The sequence below is a fragment of the Oncorhynchus clarkii genome, chromosome 18, assembly GCF_045791955.1.
Source record: "Oncorhynchus clarkii lewisi isolate Uvic-CL-2024 chromosome 18, UVic_Ocla_1.0, whole genome shotgun sequence".
Lineage (NCBI taxonomy): Eukaryota > Metazoa > Chordata > Actinopteri > Salmoniformes > Salmonidae > Oncorhynchus > Oncorhynchus clarkii.
The window spans coordinates 43,866,662-43,885,187 of NC_092164.1; the positions used below are offsets into that span (position 1 = coordinate 43,866,662).

Genomic DNA, 18,526 nt, shown 5'->3' on the forward strand with positions numbered 1-18,526 from the left:
AAAAACGATATATATGAAAATTCCCTCAGATGAAAGGTGACATTTTGTACTGACACCTCATATTTAACATTTGCTCGAAAATACAAAATGCTGGAGAAGAGCCAAAAGTATACATTTTTGTTTCACTGTCCAAATAATTACGGAGGGAGTGTATTGATGTTTTAATCGAGGGAATGGGTTGGTAGTGTATGACCTGTGATGGAGTAAAATGGGTTATTGAAACTAGAATTCCTAAATTGAGGAATTAAAGAGATTTTCAATAATCGTACACCAAACAAATATGTGAATTGATGTATGACTGGAAACTAATTTCAGTGAAAATTAATATACTACAAATTACAATAGATACCACAGAACCAGTTTCCAAGTTTTAATGATGTTCTGGATTACTACTGTCTGTCTTTGCATGTCAACAACATTCGTCTTGGCACATTCTTCTTGGCACAAAAATACTTTCTAGGGAGTTTTTGCTAGCCACAATGCTTCTACACATGCATTGCTTGCTGTTTGGGGTTTTAGGCTGGGTTTCTGTACAGCACTTTGTGACATCAGCTGATGTTAGAGGGGCTTTACAAATACATTTGATTGATTGATTGATTGATTGACTTAAGCAGAGGGTTGGAAGCTTGTCGGGTTCTTGTTGGATTGGTTTTGACTGATTGTAAGCCCATGGAGCTGTTGATTCGGTCCGAGGTGATAAGGTTATTGAAAAATAACTGCTTTATTGGCCGAGGGACTTGGTCTGGTCCATCAGCTTGCGGAAGAGGTCTTCCATCTGAGCCTGGAAGTTGTCGACCAGAGGCTTAAGCTGGGCCTGCATGTTCTCAGCCAGGGGCTTCAGCTGGGCCTGCATATTGTCGGCCAGTGGTGCCAGCTGGGCCTGGATCTGCTGCAGCTGGGCCTTTCCATCCTCTACGAAGGTTCTGTTTGGAAGGAAGCTGGTGGTTAGTGGTCTGAATATTGACAAGCCAAAAAATATTATTTGAAAATAAGATCGAAACACATTTCCTGTTAAAGCTTTTGCAGGTCATTAGCATGTTTAATCTAATGTATATGATTGTTGCGAAGCATCCATTCTTTAGCATTATTTTTGACTGCTGTTTATTGTAAATTATGCAAAACAATGAAGATGAGTTGTGTTTTTTTTTCACAGATAATTGTTTAAAAAATGTCACTCACTCTGACTGGATCTTCTGCACTAGCTCCTGAGTGGTGGAGGTCAGCTGAGCTGACAGATCCTGGAAATACTGTGCCAGCTTCTCAACCTCGGGGGACTGTGCTGCTTGGCTTCCTATGGGTAGCCAGAGGATAAATTCATTAACATATTCCAACATTGTACTCACACCATTTATGCCCATACAGCATACAACAGCACATACAAGACTTTATCTACATACAGTCATTTAAAATACATGAGTTATAAATAAATCCACCAACTCTGCAATATAATATTCCTATGTGTTGCATATCTCTCAGTATTGTTGTATTATACACTGAGTATACCGAACATTAGGAACACCTTTTGCCCTCAGAACAGCCCAAATGTATCGGGCATGGACTCTACAAAGTGTCGAAAGCATTCCACAGGGATGCCGGCCCATGTTGACTCCAATGCTTCCCACAGTTGTGTCAAGTTGGCAGGATTTTCTTTGGGTGGTAGACCATTCTTGATACACACGGGAAACTGTTGAGCGTGAAAACCCAGCAGCATTGCAGTTCTTGACACAAACCGGTGCTCCTGGCCATATCCCGTTCAAATGGACTTAAATATTTGGTCACCCTCTGAATAGCACACATACACAATCCATGTCTTAATTGTCTCAAGGTTCAAACATCCTTATTTAACCTGTCTCCTCCCCTTCATCTACACTGATTGAAGTGGATTTAACAAGTGACATCAATAAGGGATCATAGCTTTCGCCTGGATTCACCTAGTCAGTCTATGTGAGGGAAAGAGCAGTTGTTCTTAATGTTTTGTACACTCAGTGCATCGTACACACATATGAAATATAGTTAGAGAACCACATAATCTCCATACAGAATGCAATCTATGAGACTGTGTGTGTACGTGTTTTTGTTTCAGCTATGATTGCGTATTTAATTCTGAGTGCCACCACAGGGGAGAAGCTAACGACAGTGTTCCTTTCACTTATGAAGATTTTTCACTTACCGTGTGCCAGAGCGAGCACGACAACTAGGGCGGCAAGGGAGAACTTCATGGCTGCTGAGTATGGCACCTGAGGAGAGAAGAAAGTGCTAGGATTAGCTTGACCCCATAGGTCTGTGGAGGCATGGTTTGATCACCGGATGGCTGTGGTGTAAAGTAACTAAGTAAAAATAATTTTAATTACTACTAAGTCGTTTTTTGGTGGTATGTTTACATTACTTTACTATTCATATTTTTTGACAACTTGTACTTTTACTCCACCACATTCTTAAGGAAAAGATGTACTTTTTAATCCCATACATTTCCCCTGACACATAAAAGTACTTGTTACATTTCAAATGCTCAGGCTGGAGAGAAATATGGTCCAATTCACACACAACGCATTGTCATCACGACTGCCTCTGATCTGGTGGATTGACTAAAAACAAATATTGCGTTTGTAAATGATGTCTGAGTGTTGGAGTTTGCCCCTGGTTATCCGTATATTTAAAACACAAGAACATTGTGTTGTCTGGTTTGTGTAATATAAGGAATTTTATGTAGACACATAGTATTTACTTTTTATATTTTTACTCAATTATGACAATTGAATACTTTTTCCACCACTGTACTTTAGTACATTTACTCAAGTAGTATTTTACTGTGGGACATTGACTTTTACTTGAGTCATTTTATATTAAGGTATCTTTATTTTTACTCATGTATGACAATTTAGTACTTTTCCCACCACTCCCGGGTGATAGGATTGCCACCCCTAAAGCATTTTGTGGTTTCAAGGAATTTCTCTTGGTATAACAAATAAGGGCACTCAGTGGCAGGTTTGGGATCAGATAAACTGAACTCAGTTAATTCAGGAAGATTTCAAATCATAATTAATTGGTTTAATAGTAATGGAATAATAGTAATAGTAATGGCTCCTGAGTGGCGCAGTGGTCTGAGGCACAGTATCTTAGTACTAGAGGTGTCACTACAGACCCTGTTTCGATTCTAGGCTGTATTACAACCGGCTGTGATTGGGAGTCCCATATGGCGGAACACAATTTGTCCAGCGTTGTTAGTGTTTGGCTGGGGTAGTCCGTCATTGTAAATAAGAAGTTGTTCTTAATTGACTTACCTCATTAAATAAAGGTTCAAATAAAGAAAATAAAAATACCCCTGACTCCCTAGTAAATTGCAACTTCTGCCTGTCTGAGCAAATTTGTAATGGAATTAAACATGGACTCTGTTTCATTTACATCTTTATTTGCCTTTCTGAATTCACTGAGAAGAATCATCTTGATTCATATTGACAGTTTACCTCTTAAAACACAGGAATAAAACATCTATCAAGCACTTTAAAGATCACCTTCTCAACTACTGCTGATAACAACACTGTTTAAATGAGCAGTTTACAATCTGGTTGGGAAGAAATGTCCCTCTTCAATTGAATGCACATCAGTTATTATGTTTTTACTACTAAACAACATATTGCAAGAAAATCAAATATTTTACCATATCAAACATAAGAGTTCCTTGGCAGAGAAAGAGAGAGGACCACTCACCTGAATTGCAGGACAGTTTAGGCCGGACGGTATCTTTCCTTGGGCCTCCCAAATGTCTTATAGTCCTTCAGGAACGATTGGGGCCACCCCAGATCAAGCCCCATGGCTGCGTAGGCTGAAGTACTGGACTATCATTGGATGTTTGTTCTAGCATGTGACTGCAGGCTGACCCTTGCTGCTCAGCTTGCCACTGGTGTGATCCACTCTAAAGTCCAAGAGTCCCCCTCTTGTGTAGGAGTGCTGATTGCTCAAACGCAGTAGGCGTCTTGTCAAAGCATCTGGTTAAAGAAAATGTACACAGGATATTTCCTCGTGAGAAATAACACAAAACAGAGAGAATGACAACCAAGTTGTTCAAACACAACAAGAATTGCGATGGTATAGAAACATGGCAGCCACAACACAGTCTAGATGGGTCAGCCTGAAAATGACTAAGTTAAGCAGTTTCTGACTGTCTGTGTGAATACCATGTTAGCTGTTTATGTTTTCTGTTCTATTTCATGTGTGTATACTGCTTTAAACCAGATCATCTACGAATATACAGATTAACTTTCCCAATTTTTCCAAATCGAATAGATAAAAGTAAATCGATTTAAATAGATTGGTAATAAAGATAAATTGGTAATAGTAAAATTACAATAAAAGTAATATGCTGTAAAAGAAAATTACTAAAATTACTTATCTTTGATGTTCCAAGCCATGGAATATGTTAGTCAGTTTCCATTACATAAAATTGTGTGACTTATGAGAGGAGATATAGAAAGTTTGTTATGTTCCATTGAATATGAACGATGATATTTAGGGATGATTGGGAGAAATGTTATTTACAAATGTTGCTGTGTGTGTAGAAATTGTTCCCTTGGTAAATAGAGACTTTGCAGGGTAAAATCTGACTCATTTATACCAACTGCAACATTAATTAAGAAAAGGCCCAGGACCGTGAGGTCAGTATTAATGTAGAATTTATACTTATACATAGTATTTAATACTCAATATTTGTCTCATTTTACACACTAAGAGGAGTGTTATAATTGGTTACAAATGTTGAGTATTACACCATCAGGAATTTCAAACTAAAGCTACATGTAGATTTTATGCTATATACAGTTGAAGTCGGAAGTTTTCATACACTTAGGTTGGAGTCATTAAAACTCGTTTTTCAACCACTCCACAAATTTCTTGTTAACAAACTATAATTTTGGCAAGTCGGTTAGTACATCTACTTTGTGCACGACACAAGTAATTTTTCCAACAATTGTTTACAGACAGATAATTTCACTTATAATTCACTGTATCACAATTCCAGTGGGTCAGAAGTTAACATACACTAAGTTGACTGTGCCTTTAAACAGCTTGGAAAATTCCAGAAAATGATGTCAAGAGTTTAGAAGCTTCTGATAGGCTAATTGACATAATTTGAGTCAATTGGAGGTGTACCTTTGGATGTATTTCAAGGCCTAACTTCAAACTCAGTGCCTCTTTGCTTGACATCATGGGAAAATCAAAAGAAATCAGTCAAGACCTCAGAAAAAATGGCAGATCTCCACAAGTCTGATTCATCCGGCAATTTCCAAACGCTTAAAGGTACCATGTCCATCTGTACAAACAATAGTACGCAAGTATAAACACCATGGGACCACGCAGCCGTCATACTGCTCAGGAAGGAGACGCATTCTGTCTCCTAGAGATGAATGTACTTTGGTGCGAAAAGTGCAAATCAATCCCAGAATAACAGCAAAGGACCTTGTGAAGATGCTGGAGGAAACAGACACAAAAGTATCTATATCCACAATAAAACGTGTCCTACATCGACATAACCTGAAAGGCCGCTCAGCAAGGAAGAAGCCACTGCTCCAAAACCGCCATAAAAAAGCCAGACTACAGTTCGCAACTGAACATGGGGACAAAGATCATACTTTTTGGAGAAATGTCCTCTGGTCTGATGAAACAAAACTAGAACTGTTTGGCCATGATGACCATCATTATGTTTGGAGGAAAAAGGTGGAGCTTTGCAAGCCGAAGAACACCATCCCAACCGTGAAGCACGGGGGTGGCAGCATCCTGTTGTGGGGGTGCTTTGCTGCAGTAGGGACTTGTGCACTTCACAATATAGATGGCATCATGAGGAAGGACAATTATGTGGATATATTGAAGCAACATCTCAAGACATCAGTCAGGAAGTTAAAGCTTGGTCACAAATGGGTCTTCCAAATGGACAATGACCCCAAGCATACTTTCAAAGTTGTGGCAAAATGCTTAAGGACAACAAAGTCAAGGTATTGGAGTGTCCCTGACCTCAATCCTATATGTATATACACGACCATTCAAAAGTTTTGGGTCACTTAGAAATGTCTTTGTTTTTGAAGGAAATGCAATTTTTTTGTCCATGAAAATAACATCAAATTGATCAGAAATACAGTGTAGACATTGTTAATGTTGTAAATTACTATTGTGCGGCTGATTTTTAATGGAATATCTACATAGGCGTGCAGAGGCCCATTATCAGCAACCATCACTCCTGTGTTCCAATGGCAAGTTGTGTTACCTAATCCAAGTTTATCATTTTAAAAGGCTAATTGATCGTTGGAAAACCCTTTTGCAATTATGTTAGCACAGCTGAAAACTTTGCCCCATAAAGAAGCAATGAAACTGGCCTTCTTTAGACTAGTTGAGTATCTGGAGCATCAGCATTTGTGGGCTCGATTACAGGCTCAAAATTGCCAGAAACAAAGGACTTTCTTCTGAAACTCGTCAGTCTATTGTTGTTCTGAGATAAGAAGGCTATTCCATGTGAGAAATTGTCAAGAAACTGAAGATCTCGTATAACGCTGTGTACTACTCCCTTCACAGAACAGGGCAAACTGGTTCTAACAGAATAGAAAGAGGAGTGGGAGGCCCAGGTGCACAACTGAGCAAGAGGACAAGTACATTAGAGTGTCTAGTTTGAGAAACAGACGCCTCACAAGTCCTCAACTGGCAGCTTCATTAAATAGTACCCCGCAAAACACAAGTCTCAACGTCAACAGTGAAGAGGCGACTCCGGGATGCTGGCATTCTAGGCAGAGTACTTCTGTCCAGTGTCTGTGTTCTTTTGCCCATCTTAAACTTTAATTTTTATTGGCCAGTTGGAGATGTGGCTTTTTCTTTGCAACTCTGCATAGAAGGCCAGCATCCAGGAGTTGCCTCTTCACTGTTGACTTTGAGACCGGTGTTTTTCGGGTACTATTTAATGGGGCTGCCATATGTGTTATTTCATAGTTTTGATGTCTTCACTATTATTCTACAATTAAGAAAATAGTCAAAATAAAGAAAAACCCTGGAATGAGTAGGTGTCCAAACTTTTGACTGGTTCTGTCTGTCTGTCTGTCTGTCTGTCTGTCTGTCTGTCTGTCTGTCTGTCTGTCTGTCTGTCTGTCTGTGTATAACTATACATTTTATATTAGTTTATACTGTTATGGCCTTTTATTCATAAATGTTGCAGTTGGTAATATTAGGTCAGAATTCTTTATTTATTAAGGGTGGAATTTCTCCACAAACATTTCTATGTGACGTTTGCATGTAACCTGTGGCCGTTTATTTCCGGGGTCTTAGAGAAGGAGTAATGATTTACCTTGGGTTAATCACAGACTGTGTTGATTCATACAATGCCCTTGTGCTCTTGTACTTTCCTTTCAGAAAAATATACAGAAGCTAGGCCTAAGTGTTCACTACTACGGCTTTGAATGCAAAGGGCACTCAATATCGTCTGTTATTTGCAGTGGTGACCCATCATTCAGGGCAGGCTGGGCAGAGCCCCACCTGTTTTGAGTCCCACAAACATAATGGATGGTCCAGAAATATATGAATTAGTGAAAAAAAGAATTACATTTATACAGTATATATATTTTTTATTTTATTTTTGGTTTCCTGTTTTGCATGTTATTTTGGCATTAATTCGTGTCACATATCAGTTTGCAAACAATGTAAAAAAAATAAAAAATCTTTGAGTTAATAAAGCCACATACAAACTCCAAAATGTAGGCGTTTCAGCATAGCTCAGTGCTTTCTGTGGTGGTGGGCAGCCAAAGGAAAATACGGAGCGTAGGGGTTGGTCAAGTTCTCAAGTTTCGCTGTGATTGGCTCAATGTTCTGTCAGTCATGGGGACACTACGTCACTAAAAAATCTATGGGGAGAGCTCAAAAATTCAAGCCCCTTGGGTGCTGCCATACAGTTACATTAGAAGTGCCCATCCAAGAAGGCTCAAGGTCATTGGCCACAGATAAAATGATGTCAAATCACGTTATATATACAGTAGCTTTGAATGGACTGATCATGTCAACATCATACTTTCAAAATCTTAGCTAGCAAGCTAGTCAAGCAGTCATAATCATGAATCAAGTCGACAATCTACTGGCAAATCCTTTACAATCCTTGTCATATGAAGAGAAATTATAGATAAAATGTATCGGTGCTCATTGGCCATTGGACATAAATATTACACAACAACTTGGAAATTGCAAATTCAACAATGAGTGGTTTGGAAAGAATCCGTGGCTAACTGCAAGTATTGCAAAACAATCATTAGCCTGCTTTTTCAGGGTGTGTGGTCCAAGTCTGGGTTTAAGGGTCTCTTTACCAAGCTTATAAAGAATAAACATTCAACACCACGGGCCAGTAAAGGTTGTATATATTGACCATGCTGTCAATCCAACATGACTTCTGCGGCGTTCAAAACAACTGGAAACTTGGTTCTGGGAAATCTCAGACTTCAGTGAGTTCAAGAAAACTGGGAACTCTGAAAAAAACTAGTTCCAATTGGGAAAATACGTAGTGAACGGTCATCTAACTCGGAATTCCAAGTCAGGAACACTGGCCTCTTTCTTGAGCTCCAACTTGAAGATCACTGACGTCATGATTCAACCCTGTTTTTTCCTGAGTTTGCAGTTGTCTTGAATGCACCTTAAATCCAGAGATTGCCAGACTTTGATGGCAATGTTTGATGATAAAATTTGCCCACATGAAGGACCGCCGCACAAGCTTCCTGTTCAAGTGAGCACAGCACAACAAGTTGAGTCCAAAAATGTATTGTATGCTGCTGCATATATGATGTAATATGCCAGGGAGATATGTATACTGAAGCTAAGAAAGTAATACTAAGTGTATGTTATGTAATACGCTGTTTTTTATTTATCTGTTATTTTACCAGGTAAATTGACTGAGAACACGTTCTCATTTGCAGCAACGACCTGGGGAATAGTTACAGGGGAGAGGGATGAATGAGCCAATTGTAAACTGGGGGATTGTTAGGTGACCGTGATGGTTTGAGGGCCAGATTGGGAATTTAGCCAGGACACCGGGGTTAACACCCCTACGATAAGTGCCATAGGATCTTTAATGACCTCAGAGAGTTAGGACACCCGTTTAACACCCCATCCTAAAGACGGCACCCTACGCAGGGCAGTGTCCCCAATCACTGCCCTGAGGCATTGGGATATATTTTTAGACCAGAGGAAAGAGTGCCTCCTACTGGCCCTCCAACACCACTTCCAGCAGCATCTGGTCTCCCATCCAGGAACTGACCAGGAACAACCCTGCTTAGCTTCAGAAGCAAGCCAGCAGTGGTATGCAGGGTGGTATGCTGTTAGTAGCCCATGTGCCTCACCCTAATAAGTTGGTCTCTTTCCCCCTCATAACTTAGCCTACTTAGCCTGTTTTAGAGAAATATAATCATTTAATATTGTAAGAGCCAGCAGTGGTATGCAGGGTGGTATGCTGTTAGTAGCCCATGTGCCTCACCCTAATAAGTTGGTCTCTTTCCCCCTCATAACTTAGCCTACTTAGCCTGTTTTAGAGAAATATAATCATTTAATATTGTAAGAGCTTTCATTGTCTGCATATCCGCCCCCTTTATTTATCCGACGGTTCTAACTTGGTGTACAGGGAGAATACTATAAGAACGGCCCATGTTCTGAATTCTGTCACTGTACATTTCAAAAGTGCTGAAAAAATTAACTATGTCCTTCCTCGCTCGGTCATAGATGTCTTAATTGAAATTACGGATTGCCTCTTATCCGCTCATCGTCCCCTTATGCCATAGTTTGTACATGTCAATTGTCAGTAGAAACCACATTTGTTTAAGCAAGTCAGCCATATCAGCTATGTTTTTTTGAAAGGCAGTAAATGAGGCTGAATGAACTGTTTCACTGCCAGACAAAGCTCTGCTGATCGCCAGGTGTAGCAGTGGGTAAGGATTCACTCCATGGTGCTGAAAAGAAAGCTCTGCTGTTGGGACAGCTTTATGTAGGCCCTAACAGTTTGTGAGCACTGTTTGTCGCCGTTATAGTGTAATTCATGTATTGGTTAGTGTTGTGTTGTGTAGGGGCTTTGCTTGCATGCATCTAAAAAAATGTGTTTGCCCCACCAAGATTTACATGCTAAAATCGCCACTGGTTATTTGGTGAAGATGCAAATCCAGGATGACAAACAGAAACAGGGGAAAATGCAGAGAAAGTAGTGACAATGTAGTAAAAGCTTGCGTTCTTGGGATCTGTTGTGATATTATGTCAAATACTTAAGAGATTTTGGTTGCTGTGGCAGCTAGTAACAAAATGGAAATTGTCTACGGAGCTAAAAAGGTATTTGAAAGGGCAATGTTGAATGAATCTAAAAAGTATTATTTTACTGTTTGGACCCCATCCTGACAATGCTATGAAAGCTCTCTTTGGACTACCTAAGTGTATCATCACCAGAAAAGAGTTATGTAACCTCATTTGATCTGAGCAGGATTCTTGCTAAGACAACGTGTTTGGTCAAAGGTCAGCTTTCTTCCTAATCTATTAGGTTATAGATACAGGTAACTGCCAAAATAAAGGAAACACCAACATAAAGCGTGTTAATAGGGCATTGGGCCACCACGAGCCAGAACAGCTTCAATGCACCTTGGCATAGATTCAACAAGTATCTGGAACTCTATTGGAGGGATGCGACACCATTCTTCCATGAGAAATTCAATCATTTGTGTTGGAAAACGTTGCCTCAGGCGCCGCTCCAGAATCTCCCATAAATGTTCAATTTGGTTGAGACCTAGTGACTGAGACCACTCGTGCCCTGTGGATGGGGGCATTGTTATTCTATTGGGGATAGACAAGACATGGTAGGCAAAATAATATACAAAATAATGGCCTGCCCAGCACTTTTATACATGACCCTAAGCATGATGGGATGTGAATTGCTTAATTAAATCAGAAACCACACCTGCTTTCATTAAACTTTGTATCCATCAATTACTCAAGTGTTTCCATTATTTTGGCAATTACCTTTATATCACCAACATGGAGCTGATATGGGCTGATATGCTAGATATCTCATGTATTCCACATGTGTTTTAAATAGACATGCTATGATCTGCTTCTGAAATTGTACAGAATCTTCAGGAACGTTAAAGGCACAATCATAGATTTTTCTTGATACTCCAATTAATGACATATACCCACCGATTATTGAAGAAAATAACCGTCTTTCCCCGTCATAACCCAAAATGTATGGTTGCTTTGCTCAATTGTTTGTAAATAACATTGATGTTAACAAAAATGTCCAGCTTCAAAATATGTTAAACATACAGTCTGGGATTGATTTTGTTTCTTCAAAATGAGTGGTTTGGGATATTTCAGCTATACCTGTTGCTAAAATCGAGCACACACCAATCCATTCTCCATAGACAAACATTGGCAGTAGAATGGCCCTACTAAAGAGCTTAGTGACTCTCAACGTGACACCGTTATAGGATGCCACCTTTCTAAAACAATTCAGTTCATCAAATGTCTGCCCTTCTACAGCTGCCCCTGTCAACAGTAAATGCTGTGATTGTGAAGTGGAAATGTCTAGGAGTAACAACTGCTCAGCCGCGAAGTGGTAGGCCACAAGCTCACAGAACCGGACCGCTGAGTGTACCAGGACCGCTGAGTGTATTGCCTCTCTTTGGACTAGCCAAGTGTATCATCACCAGAAGAGAGTCACATCATGTAACCTCATTACCTCATTTGTTCTGAACAGGATTCTTGTTATGCCAAAGTGTTTGGTCAAAGGTCAGCCTTTTTCCTAATCTACTAGGTTATAGATATACGGTGCCTTGCAAAAGTATTCAGACCACTTGGATTACTGAAAATGTGATTGTGTTACAAAGTGGGATTAACATGGATTTAATTGTAATTTTTCTGTCAATAATCTACAAAAAATACTCTAATGTCAAAGTGGTAGAAAAATTTTAACATTTTTCAAAGATTAATACAAAACAAATAAATAAATAAAATATAGTCGTTGCATAAGTATTCAGCTCCCTGATACCATAAATATGTTAGAAACACCGCAAAGCTTAGGCTTTGTGATGTAGGTTATTGTCCTGCTGAAAGGTGAATTCCTCTCCCAGTGTCTGGTGTAAAGCAGACGGAAACAGGTTTTGCTCTAGGATTCTGCCTTTGCTTAGCCCTATCCAGTTTCTTTTTATCCTGAAAAACTCCCCATTATTTGTCAATGTCATGCATACCCATACCATGAAGCAGCCACCATCATACTTGAAAAAAATAACTAAAACAGAGACATAAAAAAGGAACTAAGGTCAAGACGTGACAACCCGAGTGCCTTATCATACTTTATAACCATTATGTTAATCTCATCAGAACATAAGCCACCACTAGGTAATACATCAGGTGAGGAGAGTAGGGCCAATTGATATAGGCAGCAATGATGAGTATAATGCATTCTGGGAGAGATTTTGAAAATGATATTTGGTAAAACTTTAGGGTAGCCCCCCTTGTGTATGCATTCAAGCATACAACCATTATAACCTCTACATTATAACCACTACATAACCACTACATTATAACATCCATCATAGGAAGTCATAAACATTTGGAACAGTGCTGTAAGACATTATACATGCACTTATAATGGGCATTATAGATGAAAGGCAATTTTGTTGTCATGTGCTCTTATGTCAACACAGGCTACACTATAACAGTTCTGCTTTAACATGCTACTTCAGAGGCTACAATGCAATTCATAAAGCTTTGTGTCACATATCTCAAGGCACACTATAGTGAATGTCATATTCCCCATAATTCTCCTTTGTTGTTATAGCAAAACATTTCAACTCTATATCTGACATGGTACAGGGGTCTTGTTTTTTTTTATGAAGTCAACTGTGTCATGTGTCCTTATTGAGTGTACATTGCAGGCTTATGTAAAGTGACACCAGTTTGGTGTGACATAACAAGCTTATAAACCACATCACAAGCACAGGTTCAAATTACTTAGAAAAGTCCCTGACTGAGAGGATGTGGCAGGGGGCAGTTGAGTGGGGCTTTGGTTAGCTTCTGCTGGCAGCAGCATGGGATGAACATTCGGGGGGAACAGTCTGTAGCTGCACAGTGCCCTCTACTGATGCATTTCAGGGCTGCCTGACAAAAGCCTGGCCTGAGAGCCATACGAAACATACTTTACGTATTTCTGAGCACATCCAAGACATATACCAACTACTGGTCTAGTTCCTTTAGACATAAACGGAAGTAGAGAGGTTTTTTGAGAGGTTGGTCAGGGAAGATTGGTGGGCGTAATACGGGACTGTTTAATCATTTAAAAGTTGCATGTTCGTATCGCATTGGGGACAACTGTGGCATTTTACCTAACCCTTCCGCTAACCCTTATACTAAACATAAAACCATATACTGGAGTGGGCCGAATCAGGAGTGTTTCTTGTCGGTCTTAAACAAATGTACTTTGAAACAAAAGTATACACCTCACACACATGGTTATGGGCTTAACAAAAAGAAGACACATGTACGATGTCAGATATACAGTGAAAAGTATTCAGAACCCTTGACTTTTTCCACATTTTGTTACATTACAGCCTTATTCTAAAATGGATACAAAAATATATATATTTATTAATTGTCATACGTCAGTTGTGCAGAGGTGAGGATGGAGTCAAGCGCAGGACACAGAATGGAGTAAAATAATGCTCTGAAAATAAATCAGCCAAAATAATCCACGCAGGGAAAACAACCCTAACACGCACGACTAACACAAACCAGGAATAATCACGCACAAACCAGCAGCTCGCCGACACCGGCCTCGGGGACGACCCGGAGGACGAGGCACAGGGCAATCTGGGTGGAGACGATGAAATTCCTGCAGTAAGGAAGGGTCCAGGATGTCCTCCACCGGCACCCAGCATCTCTCCTCCAGACCGTACCCCTCCCACTCCACTAGGTACTGAAGGCCCCTCGCCAGACGCCTTGAGTCCATGATGGCTCGCACAGTATACGCGGGCCCCCTTGAAGTCCAGAGGGGGAGGAGGAACCTTCCGCACCTCACACTGCTGGAGCGGACCAGCCACCACCGGCCTGAGGAGAGACACATGGAAAGAGGGGTCAATACGATAATCAGGGGGAGCTGTAACCTATAACATACCTCGTTCAGTCTCCTCAGGACGTTAAATGGCCCCACAAACCACGGACCCAGCTTCCGGCAGGGCAGGCGAAGGGGCAGGTTTGTGGTCGAGAGCCAGACCCGGTCTCCCGGTGCATATACCGGAGCCTCACTGCGCTGGCGGTCGGCGCTCGCCTTCTGTCGCCTATTGGCCCGTTGCAGGCGTACATGGGCAGCGTCCCAGGTTTCCTCAGAGCACTGAAACCATTCATCCACCGCAGGTGCCTAGATCTGGCTCTGATGCCACGGTGCCAGAACCGGCTGATAACCTAGTACACACTGAGTGGCAGAGGGAGTTTTGGGCCATCTCTGCCCAGGGGATGAAAGTCGATCACTCCCCCAGCTGGTCCTGGCAGTAAGACCGCAGAAACCTGCCCACATCCTGGTTAACTCTCTCCACCTGCCCATTGCTTTCGGGGTGAAACCCTGAGGTCAGGCTGACCGAGACCCCCAGACGTTCCATGAACGCGCTCCAGACCCTTGATGTGAACTGTGAACCCTATATCATCAGTTGTTGGGGTTGTGGACAAACCCACTTTTTCGCTCCATGTTTAGCAGCACGCGATCCATGGCAGTTGACACGTTCCTCAACTGGTACCGGAGGACTGGATGCACCTGCTGACGCCATATTATGGTGCGTGATTCTGTCATATGTCAGTTGTGCAGAGGTGAGGACAGAGTCAAGCGCAGGACACAGAACTAAGTAAAATAGCGTACTTTAATCAACGCAGGGATAACAACCCTGACACACACGACTAACACAAAACAGGAATAATCACGCACAAAACATAATGGGAACCAGAGGGTTAAATAGGGAAATAATAACAACTTAATGGGAACCAGGTATGTACACTCAAGACATAACAAATGGAAAACAGAAACATGGATCGGTGGCAGCTAGAAAGCCGGTGTCACGCCCTGACCTTTTATATCTCTATTTTGGTTTGGTCAGGGAATGAGTTGGGGTGGGCATTCTATGTTTTGTGTTTCTATAATTTTCTATTTCTATGTTTTGGCCAGGAATGGTTCTCAATCGGGGATAGCTGTCTATCATTGTCTCTGATTGGGAACCATACTTAGGTACCCTTTTTCCCACCAGTGTTTGTGGGAAGTTAACTTTGCTTGATGGCACATAGCCTGAAGCTTCACGGTTTGTTTTGTATTGTTTATTGTTTTGTTGGCGTCATTTTAAATAAAAGAGAAAATGTATGCTTACCATGCTGCACCTTGGTCCAGCTCTTTCAACAGCCGTGATAGCCGGTGACGACGGAGGTCGTGACATCAATCTACACACAATACCCAATAATTAATTAAGAAGCAAAAAGGGTTTTATTCTAAAAATGGATTAACTTATTCTAAAATAAATTTAAAAAATAAAAATCCTCAGCAAACTACACACAATACCGCATAAAAAAAACAGAAATACCTTTTTAAATAAGTATTCAGACCCTTTGCTCTGAGACTCGAAATTGAGCTCAGGTGCATCCTGTTTGCATTGAGTATCCTTGAGATGTTTCTACAACTTGATTGGAGTCCACCCGTGGTAAAGGCAATTGATTGGACATCATTTGGAAGGCACACATCTGTCCATATAAGGTCCTACAGTTGACAGTGCATGTCAAAGCAAAAACCAAGCCATGAGGTCGAAGGAATTGTCCGTAGACAGAATTTTGTCGAGGCACAGATCTGAGGAAGGGTACCAGCGTTGAAGATCCCCAAGAGCACAGTGGTCTCCATCATTCTTAAATGGAAGACGTTTGGAACCACCAAGTCTCTTGTTGGAGCTGGCCGCCCCCGGCCAAACTGAGCAATCGGGGGAGAAGGGCCTTGTCAGGGAGGTGACAAAGAACCCGATGGTCACTCTGACAGAGCTCCAGAGCTCCTCTGTATAGATGGGAGAACCTTACAGAAGGACAACCATCTCTGCAGCACTCCACCATTCTGGCATTTACGGTAGTGGCCAGACAGAAGCCACTCCTCAGTAAAAGGCACATGACAGCCCACTTGGAGTTTGCCAAAATGCACCTGAAGCATACAACAAGTGCTCAGCATATGTGAGAACTCCTTCAAGACTGTTGGAAAAGCATTCTTCATGAAGCTGGTTGAGAGAATGCCAAGAGTGTGCAAAGCTGTCATCAAGGCAAAGGGTGGCTACTTTGAAGAATCTCAAATATAAATTATATTTTGTTTTTTTGTTTAACATTTTTTTGGTTGCTACAAGATTCCATGTGCGTTATTTCATAGTTTTGATGTCTTCACTATTACTCTACAATGTAGAACATTAGTAGGTGTGTCCAGACTTTTGACTGGTACTGTATATTTATACTCCGGACTCTGACATTGCTTGTCCTAATATTTGTATATTTCTGAATTCCATTATTTTACTATAGATTTGTGTGTATTTTTGTGAATTGTTAGATATTACTGAACTATTGGAGCTAGGGGAAAAAAGCATTTTGCCGGCAATAACATCTCCTAAATAGAGTCTAAATAGAGCCTGGTTACTCTCTAGGTTTCTTCCTAGGTTCCTGCCTTTCTATTGTGCTGCTACATCTGCATTGCTTGCTGTTTGGGGTTTTAGGCTGGGTTTCTGTATAAGCACTTTTTAACATCTGCTGATGTAAAAAGGTCTTTATAAATACATTTGATTTGATTTTGATTTGTGTATGCGACCAATAAACTTTTTTTCGATTTGAGTTACATCATCCAATTCGTATGATACTGTATGACAGCTATTCCATTCATAATGTAACCTAACATAACGTGCACTGATTGTACCCCTTTTGCCATCAGAACAGCCTCAATTTGTTGGGGAATGGACTCTACAAGGTGTTAAACACTTTCCACAGGGATGCTGGCCCATGTTGACTCCAATGATTTCCACAGTTGTGTCACATTGGACCTTTCTTGATACATATGGGAAACTGTTAAGTATGAACAACTTGACACACTCAATCCGGTGTGCCTGGCACCTACTACCATACCCAGGTCACATATTTACGTAGGTCACATAATACAAATTGCCCTGAGACCACGTTGCTGACAGAGAACTTGAAAAACTTGTTCACCTCTCTCACTTCTAACTCACTTCTACTCACTTCTCTTCTCGATTGGTTGTGGGACAGCATATGGGGCAGGTAAGAGTCATTGTAATGTGGATAGGTGGGTAGTATCTCGTGACAGATAATTAAATAGTTAAACCAGAAGACAGATTATGGGTTCTGGCAGGGCCGTTTCAACCTATTGGGCTATAGACCAGGCCTTATTAAATCATTATGTTCTCCAAGCACTAATATTTGAACTGCTTAGAAGGAAATGCTTGTTCACTCCGGCTTTAAATTATAGCATGATAGCCTACAAATAGAACTGAAAAATGTGAATGTCCCTTAAGAAAATGTAAGCTTACGTTAGTCATCTTTGATCTATGGTCTAGTTAGATGTATAATTGGTATAGCTGGTTTAGATCTAAAATCGAGTTAGTCTAAGTCTATCGTCTAGTTAGTAGAAGGTCTGTCTAGCGCTGGTCAAGCGTTATAATTTAGGGAGTGGTTAGTTGGTGTACTGTAGATCTAAATCTACAGTAGGAAGTTAGATGTTGTGTTGGTCTAGGGCAGGGTTCCCAACCATGGATGGCTTTATTTGGCACCCCAACTTCTGAGCCCCTCCCCCCGTACTGTAAAAACGCAAGGAAATTATTGTTCCCAAGTATTCCCACGCATAATAGAGAGATGTGATCGTATACAAATGCAAGCAAGGTTTGAAATGGTTATGTTTTAGTCAAATATTATATCTGTTTGGGCTTCTTGCAGTCAGTTTGCAGTCGAAATGTTCTTTGTAATTATGCTCCTGTTTTTAGTTGGTTAAAACTTCTTTGGGATCGGTGTCCCTTCCGCAGGACGGTTGAGCTAACGTAGGCTAATGTGATTAGCATGAGGTTGTAAGTAACAAGAAAACTTCCCAGGACATAGACATATCTGATATTGTCAGAAAGCATAAATTCTTGTTTATCTAACTACACTGTCCAATTTACAGTAGCTATTACAGTGAAATAATACTCTGCTATTGTTTAAGGAGAGTGCACAATTTTGAACATGAGAAGTTATTAATAAATAAATTAGGCACATTTGGGCAGTCTTGATAGAAAGTTTTGAACAGAAATGCAATGATTCATTGGATGAGTCTAAAACTTTGCGCATACACTGCTGCCATCTAGTGGCCAAAATCTAAATTGCACCTGGGACAGAATAATATATTACGGCCTTTCTCTTGCATTTCAAAGATGATGGTACAAAAATAATACTAAAGAATGCTTGATTTTTTCTTTGTATTATCTTTTACCAAATCTATTGTGTT

The 18,526-nt window shown here is 40.6% G+C and overlaps 1 protein-coding gene across 1 annotated transcript; it reads right to left on the minus strand.

The window, feature by feature from the left end:
• Positions 1-357: 357 nt before the first annotated feature.
• On the minus strand, positions 358-3,807 carry LOC139373551 (type-4 ice-structuring protein-like). The gene is made up of 4 exons (XM_071114197.1): positions 3,709-3,807; positions 2,171-2,237; positions 1,180-1,291; positions 358-923 (listed from the first exon to the last, which is right to left on the minus strand). The coding sequence occupies exons 2-4, from the start codon at positions 2,217-2,219 to the stop codon at positions 722-724; spliced, it is 363 nt and encodes a 120-aa protein (XP_070970298.1). The 5' UTR covers positions 2,220-2,237; positions 3,709-3,807; the 3' UTR covers positions 358-721.
• Positions 3,808-18,526: the final 14,719 nt, after the last annotated feature.

Bases quoted from the DNA above. Each gene is read 5' to 3' on its own strand.
- LOC139373551 (XM_071114197.1), bottom strand. From the start codon at position 2,219: ATGAAGTTCTCCCTTGCCGCCCTAGTTGTCGTGCTCGCTCTGGCACAC. The intron at 1,292-2,170 runs GTAAGTGAAAAA...GGCTACCCATAG, and splicing joins CGTGCTCGCTCTGGCACACG to GAAGCCAAGCAGCACAGTCC. The intron at 924-1,179 runs GTGAGTGACATT...CCTTCCAAACAG, and splicing joins GTGCAGAAGATCCAGTCAGA to AACCTTCGTAGAGGATGGAA.